This window comes from Sciurus vulgaris (assembly GCF_902686455.1).
Source record: "Sciurus vulgaris genome assembly, chromosome: 7".
NCBI classification, from domain to species: domain Eukaryota; kingdom Metazoa; phylum Chordata; class Mammalia; order Rodentia; family Sciuridae; genus Sciurus; species Sciurus vulgaris.
In genome coordinates this window covers 35,322,927-35,340,473 of record NC_136467.1, presented here as the reverse complement: position 1 = coordinate 35,340,473, position 17,547 = coordinate 35,322,927, and the positions used below count along the sequence as shown (strand labels likewise).

Below are 17,547 nucleotides of genomic sequence, written 5' to 3'. Positions count from 1 at the left end.
CTTATGTCCCCTTGCTGAGTACAGTTTGTGACAAGGATGTTATAGAAAGGATTAGAAATGTTTGAGAGATAAAATACTACATATAAAATTCTATGACAGTCCTTAGTTCCATAAACTTGTGGTTATATGCATAAAGTTGACATCTTTCATTAAAAACTTTTTTTTTGATACTAGGAATTGAACCCAGGGTTGCTTCACCATTAAGCCACATCCCCAGTACTTTTTATTTTTTATTTTAAGACGGGGTCTCACTACTAAGGCTGAGACTTGAACTTACAATTCTCCTGCCTTAGTTTCTTGAGTCACCGGGATTACAGGCATGCATCCCCACCCTGGCAAATTGACATCTTCCAAAGAAAAGTTGTTTTTTTTTCTCCCTCTATGAAAACATAAGTGGTTCCCTCATGACAAAGGAACCACTGACAGGCGAGGCACCAAGCCAACATGCCAATGGAAAGAAGTGCCAGATCACTAAGCCTTTAAGTCTTCACAGCTGGAGTACCACAAGGGGTAGGACTGTCCCACTGGAAGAGAGAGAAAACAGCGGCAGGCATAGTACTCTCCAGGGGCTGGACTGAAAGATGATGTTCCACAAGCCACTCTGTTTTGACGTCCCCTTTCACGGTCTTCTCTCTGCACCCAAGCCTGCAGACTTTATACACCGAGAACAGCATAGATTCAGAGACTCAACTGTATATTTTCAACTCTGATACTAAATGGCATGTGATCTCAGAAACATTAAAAGACTTAAATATTTTGGGACCAGAGAAGAGGAGGAAGCAAAGAGAGACTTAGACATCTGTTTAAGAAATTTGCTATCATCTTGATCTAGGACAGAAAAGGATATTAGGATACATATCTTTGAAATAGGAAATACATTTTACCAGACTACAAGTTAAGCAGAAACATAGCTTCTGTGTTAATTCTGCCAGTTACCTGGGAGTTACCTGCTCTCCTTGTCCTTGGCAAGGGTTTCTACGGCTCTGAAAACAAAGTGAACAGAAAGTTTTGAAAAGGCCAACTGAGACACATGCCAATGAACAAGGCAAGATGCCATCTCCGAAAACACTGAACAGTGTCACTTCAAGACAAGCATGGACCATGGAGGAGATGCAGTTTTGTTGGGACAATGATGGTGCCCACCACTGACTCAGAAAATGTTTGTCCCTCACTTTCAGAAAGTTCACATGTTCCCTTTAAAGTTATATTTCATAGCCAGGGCTTTCAAATCTGTCAATCAGTCTACGAGACGGCCAGAGGAATTTAGCTTCTGAAATGCATGTGGGAACCCATAATCAAGCACAAAGAAAGGGAAGAGAGCTGAGCAGTGTCGGTTATTATGTGCCAGCTATTATACAGCCAGTCAGGCAAATCTTTCGTAAACCTCAGAGTTCTTGGCTTTTCACATGAAATCTAAGGACTCAGGAGTCTTTGGGGTTCTGAGTAATCAGAAAAGAAAACATATATAAATAAATCTTTTATATCCACATATTCCCCAATTCCTCTTGGTATTTGGCAGAAACACAAAATTCCAGAAACTTGGCCTTTGTCTTCAAAGTTCACGTTTATCATCACAGTTACATAATCAGGGCTCACAGAACTGTCATGCCTAAGTCCCTCTTTTTCTTTCTCATTCATACAGAAGAATAAGCAACCAAACATGACCTACTCCTTATTGTAAGATGGTTCAGTACTACTATTTTATAGTTCAGGAGTATCACGATGCTGGTTTTGGGTTCAGGTTAAGTGGATCTAGGGCGACTTCTTTTTATCCACTTACACACTACCAGGCTTTTGGACCCTGACCTGAGAAAGAACAGCATATGTCTTCAGAGAATCATTATGGGGGTGAGTGGGGGTAGAAAAGTCACTATTCAGATCTATCCCAGAGTGCTGATTTTATATGCTTCATGTGGAGAAATCTTCAGTGATCTGATCTTTCCCAGCCCTGTGATGTCCAGCTATGCTCTGCCAGTCCTTTGCCCATGTAGCTTCATAAAAATCAAAGTCTCCCATCAGTCAGATTATTTAAGTAATCTGTTGTGTGGCTGTGACCAAAATACCTAACAAGAACAACTTAGAGAAGGAAAGTTGACTTGGGTGTCATGGTCTCAGAGGTCTCAGTCCATAGAGGAGACCATTGCTCTGGGCCCAAGGTGAGGCAGGACATCATGGCTGAATCTGGGATTCTGCCTCTAAATGGAACAATTTTTTTCATCTGTGTGGTCTTTGATGCCCTTCTCAGTGGTAAATGGGTTTCTTTGTTCAGGTTCTTCTTCTTTTTTTTTTTTTTTACAGACTGCATTTTGATTCATTGTACAAATGGGTACAACTTTTTGTTTCTATGGTTGTGCATGATGTAGATTCACACCATTTGTGTAATCAGACATGTACATAGGGTAATGATGTCTGTCTCATTCCACCATCTTTCATACCCCTTCTCCCTCTCTCTTCTCATTTCCGTCTAAGGAATCCAAAGTTCCTCCATTATTCTTGCTCCCCACTCCCCAAACCCCATTATGTATCATCATCCACTTATCAGGGAAAACATTTGGCCTTTGGTTTTTTGGGATTGGCTTATTTTACTTAGCATGATATTCTCCAATTCTACCCATTTATCGCAAATCCCATAATATTATTCTCCTTTATGACTGAATAATATTCCATTGTGTGTATATACCACAGTTTCTTTATCCATTCATCTATTGAAGGGCATTTAAGTTTGTTTCACAATCTAGCTATTGTGAATTGAGCTGCTATGAACATTGATGAGGCTGTATCACTGTAGAATGCTGATTTTAAGTCCTTTGGGTATAAACTTAGGAGTGGGATAACTGGGTCAAAAGATGAGTCCATTCCAAGTTTTCTGAGGAATCTCCATATTGCTTTCCAGAGTGGCTGCACCAATTTGTAACTCCACCAGCAATGTACAAGTGTGCCTTCTTCCCCACATTCCCACCAGTGCCTATTATTGCGTGTGTTCTTGATAATAGTCATTCTAATTGGAGTTAGATGAAATGTTAGGGTGGTTTTAAATTGCATTTCTCTAATTTCTAGAGATGTTGAACACTTTTTCATATATTTGTTAATCTTCGGTATGTCTTGTTCAGGTTCTTAAAGCCCCTCTTCTCCTTTCATTCTACATACTGACTCATAGAAACTGTTTCTGTTTCATCTTCTATGTCACCTATCCACTGATGTCCCAGGTCTTCTGGGAAGACTAGAGCATGTCCTCCTCTTGCTTGGAACCTGAGTCCTGGCAGGACTTCCAGGCACTGCTGGCTGACAGAACTTCCTGGTGCAAACTCTAGGATCACTTTTTAGAACTGAGATCAGAATTTTTGAATCTCATTAAACCCTATGCTTTGGTGACTGGCGAGATAATAAAAATAATAGCTAAGATTTATGTGTTCATACTGTGCCCCAGGCCCTAAGAATTTTTTAATATATTAACTTGTTCTTCTATTTATTTTACAGATGGGAAAAGTGAGGCCCCCTGAGGCTGGAGAACTTGCTCAGCATCACTCAGCTGATAAACAGCAGAGCTAGTGTTTAAAATTAAACTCTTAATCATCTGCTTATCCTGCTTCTCCAAATTTATCAACCTGGTCATAGCTGGGATGATGTCCTGGTCCAGTATATTGGCATCAGATCTGCATTTTGCTGCTGCCAGTATTCTGCCCCCCACCACCGGTACCATTTTACAACATAGATCATCAGTCTAATGTTGTGTTGTCTATGTATGTACATGATAACACAATTGACATAAATAACAAGGCTCATAAAATTAAAACTTAAAAAGCGGATCCAGATACCTTTAATGCATGCAATTCAAAAAGGTTCAATTTAAATGGGGTAAACAAATGAAAGTAAAATGTCTTTGAAATTACTTACCTCATAAGTTACCAGGTGGTCAAATTAATAAAATATTGATGTCTATAAAATGTCTAATATCAATTGTTTCTAGGACTTTTTCTTCCACAGGAAAGAGACAGCAGATACTATTCAATACACTTATCTGATATCTTGGTTTTTAAAGTAAAATAAGTAGATTAGATTTGACATATATAAGATTACTCAACTGTGTTAGAGACATCTGATTAATTTACAAAGTTAAAATGCTAACTGTTAAATAACATCAAGTACTCTTAACCCCTTAAATTCCACAGGGTAATGTACTTAAACATTATTGGTGCTTTCATAGATTGGTAAATAAAAAGGGTTTAAAGTTGCTTCGTGTCATCACTGAAAACAAGGTTAATAAGACTTAAGTCCTAACAGGTATAATTCTCTATATAAAGGGATCCAAAAGTTTCAACTGTGTTTCAATTAGAGTACTATAAATAACATAAAAATGTCATTATATTAAAATGGAGTAATATATCTAAATTCAGTAATAGTATTGGGGATTTATTTGTATCATTTAATGTTCTATAACAGTACTTGTTAGAGCCTGATTTGTTTAAAGGTTAATATCCTGAAACATGAAAGCATTTTGCCACTTTTCAACACAAAAGGAAAGTTAAAAGCTCTCTCAGCCTTTCCTTCATTTATATTTTGGATGTAATGTCATTATGTTAAACTCTATAACTGTTGCCTGATTAATGTTTTGCAGAAGTACTGCTTCAAGAACAAACAACCTAAATTAATTTGAGATATTAAGCCATCACCTATAGGACAGATAAGATAATACAGACCCCAATTAAATAAGAGGGGGTAAATAAGATCAAACTTAGAGATTGAGATTAAATTACAGGGGCCAAGAAAACCAATATTTGGTTCTTGCCCTCTAAGTCAGCTGAACCCAGGGAACAAGAGAACTTCTCTAAGGAGATTTGCAACTCTGGGTCACATGATATCCCAATCAGGGAGATTAATGAGACCAGTAGAGGATGAAAAGCCAATCAGTGCACTTGATGTGGAGGAGGGTCATTGAAAAAGGGAGACATCCCTGATGCTTACAAAGGAAGTCACCTCATCAAGGAGACCCTACATAGTGAATGGCACTGAAGGAGATAAGAAGCTGCTCTCAAGTTCTCCACCAGTAATCCCTGTGGGAACTCAGTTGACTCTTAAGAACAAGGTCAATTTGACCAGTTTGATCTTGAATGCCTAGCAAAGCAATTAAAACCAAAACACAGCCATTCCTGGGCATTTAAAAGAAGAAACAATAGTTAAATGTAACTTAAGATGTACACTTATGTTAGCCCCAAGAATAAGTAAGACTGGAGGCTACAAAAGAGATTCTTAGGCAGGAGTGCCTGATAACCATCAAGAGACTGCCAGAGTCAGAAATTTTTGGTCATTTTAAGGTCTACAGATCTTCCTAATGGGAACATGCCTGCTAAGTTGCCTACAGAAGTTTCTACAACATCAGATACACAAGTTCTGGAGGTGGCAGACACACACAAGTTCACCAACCAATCAACTGCTTCTCCTTCAAGACTACCAGCCCCTGATACCCAAAGCTAAGACCTGTGACTCACTATTGACTCCTCCAGCTCCTAAAACTCTGCTCCCACCTAAAGCCCTCCCTAATCCTCTTCTTTCACAGGAAAGAGACTCTTCACCCCTAATTAGCAGGAAGAAGCTACAGAAGAAAGACCATCATCCCACCCCCGGTATCTATAAAAACAAAAAGGGAGGAATGTTGGCATCAGATCTGCCATTTTGCTGCTGCCAGTATTCTGCGCCCCCCACCACACACTATTTTACAACCCAGACCATCAGCCTGTGAACATCCTAGCCAGCCATTGGTCCACTCATCATCAGGAGAACAATCTTGTCAGTCATTGGTCTGTTGTTATTATCCCATGAAATTCCATTACTTAAGAATGGCTCCACTGCCTTTCTCTCTCTCTCTCTCTCTCTCTCTCTCTCTCTCTCTCTCTCTCTCTCTCTTTCTCCACCTCACTCTCACTCACTTTCTCTCTCTCTCACTCACCCTCCCTCTTGCTTGCTCTCTCTCTCTCATTTTCTCTCTCTCACCCTGTGGGCAGACACTCTGCCTGTCTGTTTAATAAAATCTCTTGCATGAGTTCCTGCATCTGGAGTGGTTTCTGAGTGCTTTCAGAGTACCTGCACTAACCCCTCACCTACCCCATCTGCCTTATACAGCTGTGACTAAGCCACCACGTATGGCGATAGGTCTCAAAATATCACATCTTACCCCTTGTCCTCTTCCAAGACTCCTTCATTCTCTATTACAGTCACATATCTTTGACTCAATTAGGATGAGACCACAAAAAATGATTAATACCTCTGATCCTTTATGTAGTAAATATCTGTTGATCAACTACTTTTTGTCATGTCAGCCTTGCAGAAGTGAGTAAGAGTGGTCCCTAGACCCTCACCTCTTAGAGCTCTTGACCAATAGAGGGCATACACATGTAGGTATTGAGAAGACTAATCTTACACGTCTAATTGGAACTTGAACTATGAGACCTGTAACTAGGCTGTCCCCCTTCCTGAAGCTACCCTTTCTTACATACTGGGATAGGAGGCACACACAACCATGTCATCCCTTGTCTGAGCTACATGTGCAAAAGTGACTGAAAATAGTGCATTAAATGTGTTGAAGACCATTGACATTGCTTTACTAACTGAGCTAGGCAGAAAGGTAGTCTCCTTCTATACTATTTCATTGCGGTAGTCAGACCAAGGGGGGAAAAAGAAACTCATCATTAAAACAACTTTTAAATATGCATGAAACCATGACTAATTTATAGCTATGCCCCAAAGCACAAGCAAAACATCTGCACACATGCACTTCAAGTTCAAGTGAAGTGCCTTTAAAGTACCATGTAGAAATCATTACCTGTTTATCTGATTTCATGCCCTATTATCTACTAAAGAAGAAGTGAGCAGTTTCTAATAGGGTAGATTAAAAGAGGAGAAGAACAAATGAAAAACGATCAGCGCAGAAAAAACTGTTCCTGAAGGTTTACCAACACAGGATGAGAATGGGATCTGATGATTCTTGCATCCAGAAAGAGTATTTAAGTAATTCAGTAAAGAGCACAGGGTCACCTTGCCACCAAAGAAATCTGCACTGTGCCACAGCATGCTAGTGTTTCTTTCCAGTTTATCCATAGGGACACACATACCTCATTTTCACTATTGCTAGATTTTTCAAGAGACAAAATCAGGTGACTTTCCAGTCTCTAGAGTCTTCTTTTTGTTTTTGTTTGCAAATTGTCTGGATGGAAAACATATGTTACTTTTAGGGAAGACAGGGAAAAATATCTCAAGCATGGTAACTGCCACTGTGTGTAGTGTGGTGACAGCTGCCAGGTGCTTGGATAGCTATTTCATTTGGACCCATGGACTCTATATCAAGGTGGGTGGTCTCTTCCCATGTGGTGCAGATAAAGGAGGGAGTCTGGAGCTGATCCCAAAGCCAACACTTATTCCACCACCCCTTCCTACCTCTTGAAAGCAGTTGGCTTTGTGGAAGCCCTATGGCCAAACACCTTCATTTTCTAGTCTGATATAGGTGAATGTTTATTAACCCTTTAAGTTCCACCCTGTTAAAAAAATAGCATATCTATTATGGATTGTATCAAAAGGTCTATATAGAAATGGATGCTATTTAAGTATTTTTCTTGTCCCATGAAACTGTATTCAGTCTTTCTTGGCTGACGTATCCTCAATTCAATTTTAAACATCTGATTGAGTTTCTAGTTCCAGAAACTGAGACAAATGCTAAGTTTATAACAGTAAAAGACAATGGTCTTTGTCTTTATGATGCTTATGTCTGAGGAGGGAATACAGAATCAAAAGTAATCAATTTCAAGATCAACTTTTACAAGTAAAACAAAGGACACATAGAGAGTACTACATATGGAAGAAGGGCTCTTTGAATGACCTGGAACATCACTGGAGGCTTGCTAGAGAGGGATTTTAGAGCAGTCTTAAAGGATGAGCAGGTCTTAGGTAAGGAAAACAGCCTCACACAAAAGTCATGCAAGAAGCCCTTAATCAATAACTGTTGAGTGAATAGTGCCCCTAAGCAGAGGACTAGGAGGAAAGCATCAGGTTAGCTCCAATTATTTTAGCTCACAAAGCCAGTGTCCTGTATGAGGCAGTACATCAGTAGGGAGAGAATCTTCTGCTCCAGCCCAATCAATAGGCCTAGATAGAAGGCAGAACCAGAGGGGAAATATTTAAAATAGGCTCCTCTCCCCTCTCCTGTCTTTATCCATCTCTTCTGTCACAGAGACCTACCCTGGACCTATTTCTCTTCCCCAGATTCTAGAATGAAGCAGCATTGAAAAGTCAGGTCTGCTGGAGGACCTGAGCCATGAGCTGATTTCAAGGAGAATTTTCTTTGGAGTTGGTGATGGCAAGGCAGTCATGCCAGCTAGTCAGAGGGGAGCAGAGCAGAAAGATAAAACCATCCTCACAGAGCAAAGCAAAGGAAGGAGGCAGATGGAAAACAGAAGAGAGAGACATGCTAACCATGCTCTAAGGCAGGGAGACAAGTCACTTTTAAAACAAAACTGAGGCAGTTTTGTAGAGAAACTGTCAATGGACGGTCAGATGCACAAGTCCAAGGCTTAGGAGAGATTCTTTGATTAGAGATAAAGACTGGGGGGTGGGGTTGTCTCAGCTATAATTTCCAAAACCTTCCCATTTCTCTCAGTTTCTAAGGCAGTCAGTCCTGTTCCTTTGCTCCCCCTTGCCAGCTATGAAGAATGAGAAATATGATGAAACACAGGCCATTCCTTTGATCAGTTTTGTGAAAAAAAAAATGGAAATAATAATCCTGTTCTGCCAGTGTCACAGCACAGTTATAAGGAACAGAGGACCCTGGAAGGAGAAAAGATTTGCATGTATAGAAGATTGTATTCTTATCTCCCAATGGCAGCAAGTGGGGAGAGAAAAGATGCCCCAGGAAAAGCAGGAATACCACCTCGAGTGGGCTGGGGAAATGGCTGTAACAGCAGGTCTCTGATGTGCTTCCACTTTGCTTGCAGTCAGCAGGCATTGTCTATTTTATGCTCATGACAACATCCTAAGAAAGAATTGTTATTTCCCCTGTTTTTCAGAGGAGGATCTGAAACAGTGGTACAAGAGTAGGTGCCACTAGGACTAATCATTCTGTCTCTACTCACACTTCAATAGTGGCAGAAGAGACTGGCAGCATTTAGCAGCTTCATGTTAGAAGGGGTAGTAGAAAACTCAAGGCTTACAGCATGCACCCGGAGTCACATCAAAGGAAAGTTCTAAGAACCAGCAAGCAGCTGTGGGCAGAAAGCAGCGACTACTCTGCTGAACGTGTGCACTCTCAACCACATCAGGTGATCTATCCATTCGCCGGCCCTGTGCCCGCTTGGAGACTTCCTTCTTGGAGCACCCCATCTGCTCAGTCTGAACTGGTTGCTCACCAGGCTCACCACCTAGTTATCATCTTGAGCTTTATCATCATCCTTTAGGAATCTCTAAGCTTCCAGAGTTCCATTAAAGATGGTTTTTCTTTACTTCCAATAAAGAAATTATTTCAAAAATGTCTGCCCCAAACCATCACTTTTGGTTTATATTCTGATTGAAGATAAATCCACTAATGATGCATTTGTGCCTTTTATCTGGGTTTAATTTTCTGACTTTGAAAAAAGAAATCTGTCTCTGGATTTTTAACCCAGTGGGAATCAGGAACCAACAAATACCTTCTCTGGACTGCCTGATGTATTTCATGAAACAGTAGATTCTGGTTTCATATATTTTTCTGCCCCTTTCTCTGCATCTTCTCTTTCAGGGAAATCAATTACACTAATGTTACACTACTGGCACACAGTGGCACCACAGTTCTCTGAAGGAAAGAGGCCTCCCTAGCAATATGATTGTCAAAAATCCAGTAGGCAATACACAGTTTTATTTTACACTACTCACTTTTTTTAAAGAACAGCAGTTTTGAACATCAAGAGCTCCAAGTCAAGCTGTGGGGACTAAATGAGGTGATAGGGTAAAGGGTGTGTGATAATTTTAAAGGATCACCACTTTTCTTGACTGTTCCCTGACTGTTCCCTTTGTGCAAGCCAGCAGTCTCTCCTTTCAATGATAGTGCCTTTAAGGAAAAGCATTGGCCAGTTAGTGACTGGAGATGATATCTATCACGCATAATGGACGCATGCACTGCCTAGTGACCATGAAAGGCTCAGGAGGCTCCTCTTACCCATGATCACCCTCACGACTTTATCTGAGTGCTGCATTCCTATGTGTGGTTCTCTAGCTCTACAGTTTTCCATTGTTTCAATAGAACCAATGCACTGAAATACAATACCATGTAAAACCCATAGTAGGAACATAAAGGGACTGTCTATCAATAGTCAAGTTAAAGCAACAACACCAAAATTTAAAACAAATACTCACCCAAGGCATGTTCTATACAACATTATTCACTGAATAAATTCAATCACTTTGTAAGCACTGAAAATTACTTTGGACAGTTTATGAAATCCTCTTTTGTTTTTCTTAAAAATGCATACTTGAAAAAGATGTGTAACATCATTTCAAAACTTCACTGTTTTAGGACAAAACACATAAAACTTAACCTTCAAGTTGTACTAAATATCTTCATCACTTACTAAAAAGTTTCCTTTGAGGGACACAAAGTTTCAAATTAGAAATTCATTTAAACACATGAAGTCTCATCACAAAGAATATTATCATTTAACTTTGAAATGTCTTAACCTTGGCATCTCACCTCTGTTTCAATACTCTTTGGTCAATGCGTCCATTATCAAGGTTTTCAGCGGGATGAAAAGATGGTATCTGCTCCCCATGACTGGCTGGACTGGAGGACTGTTCATCCCTGTGACCAAGAAAAGAAGGTGTGAGGCTATTCAAGTTAGCCCCCAAAATTGGTCTCACAGTAGCTGTGAGGGTAGGGGAGCAACCCACAGTAAATGCCCAGATCTGAGTTCCTCCTGCCCAAGCTCATGTGAAACTCATGACTAAAACACTTGAAGGGAGGACCTACTGAAGATATCTCCCTCAGTGGGTCCTATATGCTAGGAAGTAAACAGATACCAGTTCATGATGGTGTTCTCACCAATATCTTGTATTTTCCCCCTGGTGCTGGGGATTGAACTTAGCTATGCCTGGAGTCCTCAATCTATCTTATTTTTAAATGATGTTAAGGTAATCTTTTCCTTTAGGAAATGATGGTGATAATAGTACATATGGCTAATATTCTTATTTAGCAAACTAAAATGGTTATCTGTCAGATCCCTTCTCTACTTCTTGCCATTTGGGGGGAACATTAATTACCTACGAAATCTCATCATTCTTCATTTTCCAAGCTATGCAGCTGAAGTCCAAAAGGGAAAGAAAGTTGTTCATGGCCACAGCTACTCAGTAGTAGTGCCAGGATTTATACTCAGTTTTTCTGATTTCCTGTCCAGTGATTTTTTTTTTTCTACCAGATTCAATAAGACCACCATAAAGCAACAGTAAATACTCTCCTATTGCACATTCCTATTGTTTGCTTAGTTCTGAATAGTATGTCAAAAATCATATCCAGATGTGGTCTGCAAATCCTTTTCAAAATAGCATATTAAGCAATCATTGGCCATGAAATGGAATTTGAAACCTATCCCTGATCTAGAATGCCTTTATAGACTCTTCAGAAGGGGTCAACATCTTCATTTCTTTTACCCACCACATTTCACAGTTGAAGAAGCTAAAATTAAAACAAATCAAGCAAATGTCCACGTTTTAGCTTCTTTTGTTAGGTGAGTAGCATATATCCCAACAGAGGTTTGAAAGCAGGTATTTTGATACCTAACTTCAGGATTCTTTCTCACACCAAATTTCCTATCTTTATAATCACTTTCTACAAGGGTTTAATTAAATGGCGTATTTTCATGCTTCTCTGCTATCATTCCCACTTGACAACAAATTTGACAACAACAAATTTGTCAAGTGACAATATATTTGACAATAAGCAGATAGAACCAACAAACATTCTCTTCTCAAATGAAATTGTGATTTTACACTTGAATAATCTAACCTAAGTACAAGACAACACAATCCTTAAATTGAGTTGGCTACTTACTATGTAAAGTGATGAGTACTCCCTCATAAGTCCCTGGACAATCTGTGCTCCCTGTCTTGGTTACCCTTAAAACTAGCCTTCTTGGCCAAATTAACAAAGCTTCATAATTAACAAAGCACTGCTTTGGGTGTGGAGTGGGAGGAGAAATTTGTTCCTGTCCAGAAATTATAATACTCCTAACATGAGTGTGAATTGACAAAGAGTTAGGTACTATATTACTTTTCACACTGTGCAGATGAAGAGACAGGGATGCCAACATTTAGTAAAATCAATCCAATTCAGTGGTAGAACCAGGAACGAAGCCCAGATTTCCTGGCAGTCCAGCCAACTCTCATTTACTAGAGAACATTATAAACTGATTTGCAGGGGAAAAAAACGGCTGCCTGTTTTCTTCTGAGGTGTGCCCAAGGCAATATCAAGATTCCAGTCAACTGAGAGGAACTTCCAGTTCAAAAGTACTACACATCAAAAATGCCCGGAAATTACTTTTCACCGGCTTTGAACTTCACACCCTCCCTTTAGTCAGACAGTAGTACAAGCTTGCAATAGGAACTTCTCCGAAAGTCATATGTTCAAAAATACACCAAAACAATGCTTAGAAACTCTTCAAATAAATCATTTGGGAGAACTTATAGTCCATGTAGACCAGCCTGTAAGACTACCTCCCGGCTCTATGTCCCAAATATCCAAATAGCCTAGAAATCAATACTGGAGACAAGTCTCTTTAATTCCTTATCAAAGAGAAGGAGAGAGAGATAATTACCCATCTAATTTCCAAAAAGATAAAAATAGAATGGATATCATTAAACATTACAATCTTATTTTTAAATGTATGAATAATTGATCTAAAGCAAGCATTTAATTTCACAAATTTTGCAAAAAGCTCTTAATAAGGAAACATCAAACTGGAATGCCTGAAAGAATTCTGGGCATAGATTTATAAAATAAAAAAATTAATTTGATAAATTCTATTGTCATTTCTTTTCATTGCAGAAGTCACTGATTAAAAAAAAATCCCCAAACCTATGAGTTTTTATGGGTCACCCCAAATGTTCCACATGATTCCTGTGGGGTGCTATCATAGTATTAATTATTCTAAGGATACTCAAAAAATTAGGAAACTCATTGTGGCAGGGAGGTAAGTAAATCACATTTCTAAAACCTCTAGAGGACAGTATATATGTTACTATAAAGGGTCCCAAAGGACGCAAATGAAAAAATAAGTACACAGGAGCAGAGATAGAAGCGTTTTGCAGGTCTTGGTTTTTAACCTGATAGTCACAAGTTTTCATTTCTGCAAATATTTCAACAAATTTGACACAGACGTATTAAAATAGGTTGGAAATCATAATCTAGAACTTATATCCTTTCTATATGTATTTTCAAATCCCCTAATCATTCACCTTTTGTTTTTCTCAAAAGACTAGAACTCTAAAAACATAATACTTTTTCCAAAAGTTACCTTAAGTGGTATATTTGTTGCACAATTTAAGTTTTTATAAGTGTCCCACATCTGGGACAATGAGACTTAATGGATTAAAACCTGAATTTCAGGAATCCATCTCCACTTCTCCACATATATTTCCACGTCTCATTCCCCAGCATTTTAAATAGTAACCCCTCAATAACGGAGTCAGTGTTTAAAGTGTGATGAATAAAAACACAATGTATTTTGATTCATTAAATTTTGCAGAGTGCCCTTTACTCAAATATTAGAAATATCATACACACCATCTAGCTGAACATGGTCACATTTTCCTTTAACCCCTAACCTTCATGCTATAGCCATTTTGGGGAAAGCATAGAATCAAAAAGAAGGCCATGTGCCAACATACTCACTCTGGGGTTGCTTTTGTTAGTGTGACCAGGCTTGTTTCTCTGGGGCTTTCAGGAAACCTTGGTCCTTGACTCTTCTGCTTGTATCTTTTAATTAAGTCCATCAGAACAGCCTGGTGCCCAATTTTCTTCACTAGTTGCTGAACCATCCGATCATTAAGAGCGAGAAGAGCAGCCCCACTTACTTCTTCCTCTGAGAAAAAGAGAAAAATTAGTTTCTATATGACTTTTCGGTAAAAAACAGCAAAACACAGGCTTTGTAAACAGAACTATTTCTGGTGTTAAAAAGATCATCTAAACTTGTCCTCTGCAGTTGGTTCTAAAATTAGATGTACTTTTGACAAAAAATATAACTCTGATATTGCATAATTCCAAATTGATGTCTGCTTCTAAAAAAGAACCAGAGAGGGATTCATGATAAAAACTTTGTATTTGCTCATTAAGGCCTTTCCCCATTCTAATTCTAACATACAGTATTTTTATTTTTATGTTTTTGCTGGTGCATTATAGTTGTACATAATGATAGGATTTGTTACATATTCATACATGCACAAAATATAACATTATAATTTGGCCAATAACTCCTGAGCATTTCTCCCTGACTCTCCCTGCCTCCCACCCCATGTAACAGGCATTATTTTTTATAAGGAAAAAAAAAATCTTGGGAAATGATTCTTAGTAATACCTCCTGACCAATATTAAATACTTATAAATCCAACACTGCACAGATTACACACTGGATTATATAAGGCAAAGACTATATAAAAATATATGTATCAAATAAGTATTTTAAATCCCTCTCAAGACTGTGTCCATCTTGCAATATCTCCTCCTGCAGATACTAGGTAAACATAAAGACTGTCAGAGTAAATAAAGGAAAACTGCTTTACTGCAACAATTCCACCTCCACATTTACATACACACAGACGTCAGGCAGCAAAAGTAATTTTTAATGACAGAGGACACTAACAATATCCAGGCTGCTCAAATAAGATTTTTGAAAGTGTGACCAACTCACCTTGAAACCTAGGAACTAGTTCTCCTAAGTTTTGCTCCACCAGCCAAAGGCAGACCTGATCAACTGACCAAGTTTCCATTGCCGGATCCTGTAAACAGTATACCTGTAGAATAAAAGGCCAGGGAAGGATTCTCCAGGGGTTTTCTTTCTTTCTTTCTTTCTTTTAACTGATTGTTGTTCTTTGATCTTTTTAAAAAAACAACCAGCTCCTCCTTCTGCTAAACTCTCTAAGACTCTCAATATGAAGCTTTTAAAAAATGAATATATTTACAATACAGATTTAAAAGTTGCTATCAAACAAACATGCATGTTAGAAACATGACCCATTTTCACCCATTGCCTGGTCTCATTTCTCAAATGTCTTCACCTGCTCCTACTTCTCCCCACAGGCATCCCTCAGCTTTACTCACAAGCAGCCAGAATATACAATGGTACCCAATCGTGGACCATTAACACCCAGGTTTCTTCACAAAGAAAAGAAAGGTGTGAAATCATCAGGAAGTGGTTGACATTTATGAAAAGGGTGGGCTGGAGAGAAAGGAGGAAGAATCAGAAGAAGCCTGACAGAGATACTTAGTACACCAGGACTGTTTAACCCCTTGCTGCCACCAGCCAGGAAGGAGAGCTTGTGACCCCTGCTCACTGGTCTGCGTTAGCAGGAGGAGCACTCAAGAGACTCTGAGTGTATCTGTCCTTTCTTCCAACACTACCCATATTCCATTCAGTTCTAGAACTCATTAAACACCATTAGGGTTGGTAAGATAACTAGGATAAACTAAAACATTGATTCCTCCTTTTTACTTAATTGGGCACGTTCAGAATTGGAAAATAATTAAATTCTAATAGTTGTCTAAGTGAGAGACGTATACACAGAATTTGCAAGATCTATTTCATATTGTTCTTCTACATGCCATTATTCTGCAGCCATCTAGTATGATGATCTCAATGTTTTTTCCTATTTTAAAACAAATATACCAGTTTTAATAATTTTCCCTATTATCCTTAAGCAGATCATTTGTTTTTACAATTCAATACAAAGGATTTCTAATGGATTGGGCTGAAACTGAAAAAAACTTATAACATTTTTAATCATTTAACATTGCTTTCAATTTCAACTTTTAATTTCAATGATATTTATTTGTGCAGCAAAATACTGACCATTCTGTAAAGGCAGACGGAAAATTTACTCTTGGAGGAATGGAATAACACATAAATATATATATGTAAGATATTTAATTTTAAAAATTTAAATATTTATGAAGATGTAAATATCAAATATAAAAAATAAAGTATTATTGGACTAGGTACCTCGATTTTATTGCCAGAAGTTCTAAAAGTAAATATTCTCATAGCTTTTATTTTTGTGTATTTAAATAAGTTACAATTACCAACATCACGGTGAGAACAGAAAGGGAGAAGAAGTTTCCCCTCCCATACTTGACAATCTGAAAATAACGGTCTTCAAAAATAATTTCCTAGAAAACAAGCTTACTTCAAAGTAATAAGCCATACACTCGTAAGTATTCACAAACACAAGTTGAAAAATTGAAAACAAGGGTTAAATATAGAAGACCGTCTTTCTGAATTACAGCAGCGGATTTAATTTGCTACGACAAATAGTAGCCACAGAGCTCCTCCCCTAGGCTAAGTAGCAATATCAGGGTGTGAAAAGTCATTATTTGCAAGACTCTGGTGTAAATTAAAAATCACACCTTTCTGTCACACTTCTGGTTTCTTTGTGAAGAGTAGGACTCAGAAAAAAATAGAAAAGTAGGAAGAGAAAGAGAGGGAGAGGGGGAGAGAGAGAGAGAGAGAGAGAGAGAGAGAGAGAGAGAGAGAGAGAATGAATTCTCTAAACTCCAAGATTAAAAGGTATGCAGAGCAGAGTCATTGATGGGTAAAAAGAAATTTAAAAATAAAATGAATACTTGGAACCAAACACATATTATTTCTTTTAATTTGCAGATTTTTGCTTTTAGTTTTGGTAAAAACAGAACAGTTATCAAATTATAATCTCAGACAAACATAATAAAATAAGAATCAGGTTTTGCTCATAATTTTTTGAATGTTTTAATAAAATAAAATCGCTGCCTAAGCAATGTAATATCTTCAAGTAGCAACCTTAGAACTTCCTCTCATATAAATAATTGACATTATTTGTGGTCTTCTACACCAAGGAACAAACAATATGTCAAAAGAGAAAAGTTGTATCTGGTAGCTTATTCTGAGTTTCAGAAACATTTAAAATGTCAGGGCAAATGTTATCCTTAAATATTTTAAGACAATAAAAAAAAAGAATAAACAGAATTAATAACAATATTATGTGTGAATGCTGCAACTGAAATGTTCTCATTATTTAAGTTACACTTTAATAAAAGAGGTTTATGTTAAATATTAAAAAAACTCTTTTTTTTTTTTTTTTTTTTTGAGTACCAGGGATTGAAATCGGGGATACTCAACCACTGAGCTACATCCAGAGCCCTATTTTGTATTTTATTTAGAGACAGGGTCTCACTGAGTTACTTAGCGCCTTACTTTTGCTGAGGCTGGCTTTGAAGTTTTGATCCTTCTATCTCAGCCTCCCAAGCTGCTGGGATTACAGGTGTACACCCCTGAGGCGGCCAAGAAGAGACAT

At 38.2% G+C, this 17,547-nt stretch overlaps 2 protein-coding genes across 5 annotated transcripts in view; one reads left to right on the top strand and one right to left on the bottom strand.

The window, feature by feature from the left end:
* Nucleotides 1-15,358, bottom strand: part of SAMD3 (sterile alpha motif domain containing 3) — a 53,073-nt gene extending 37,715 nt beyond the window's left edge. The window contains exons 1-4 of one of the 4 annotated variants that reach the window (XM_079147962.1): nt 15,323-15,344; nt 14,913-15,015; nt 13,898-14,087; nt 10,706-10,813 (exon numbers count right to left, since the gene is read on the bottom strand). In XM_079147962.1, coding sequence (XP_079004088.1) covers nt 10,706-10,813; nt 13,898-14,087; nt 14,913-14,991 — 377 coding nt within the window. In that variant the 5' untranslated portion in view covers nt 14,992-15,015; nt 15,323-15,344. Of the gene's footprint in view, nt 1-10,705; nt 10,814-12,058; nt 12,148-13,897; nt 14,088-14,164; nt 14,192-14,912 lie in introns of those variants that run through there. The other 3 variants (XM_079147964.1, XM_079147963.1, XM_079147965.1) reach the window with 3 other exon arrangements.
* The window catches only part of L3MBTL3 (L3MBTL histone methyl-lysine binding protein 3), a 286,629-nt gene that overhangs the window by 154,432 nt on the left and 114,650 nt on the right, over nt 1-17,547 (top strand). The gene's annotated exons all lie outside the window — the stretch shown is intronic.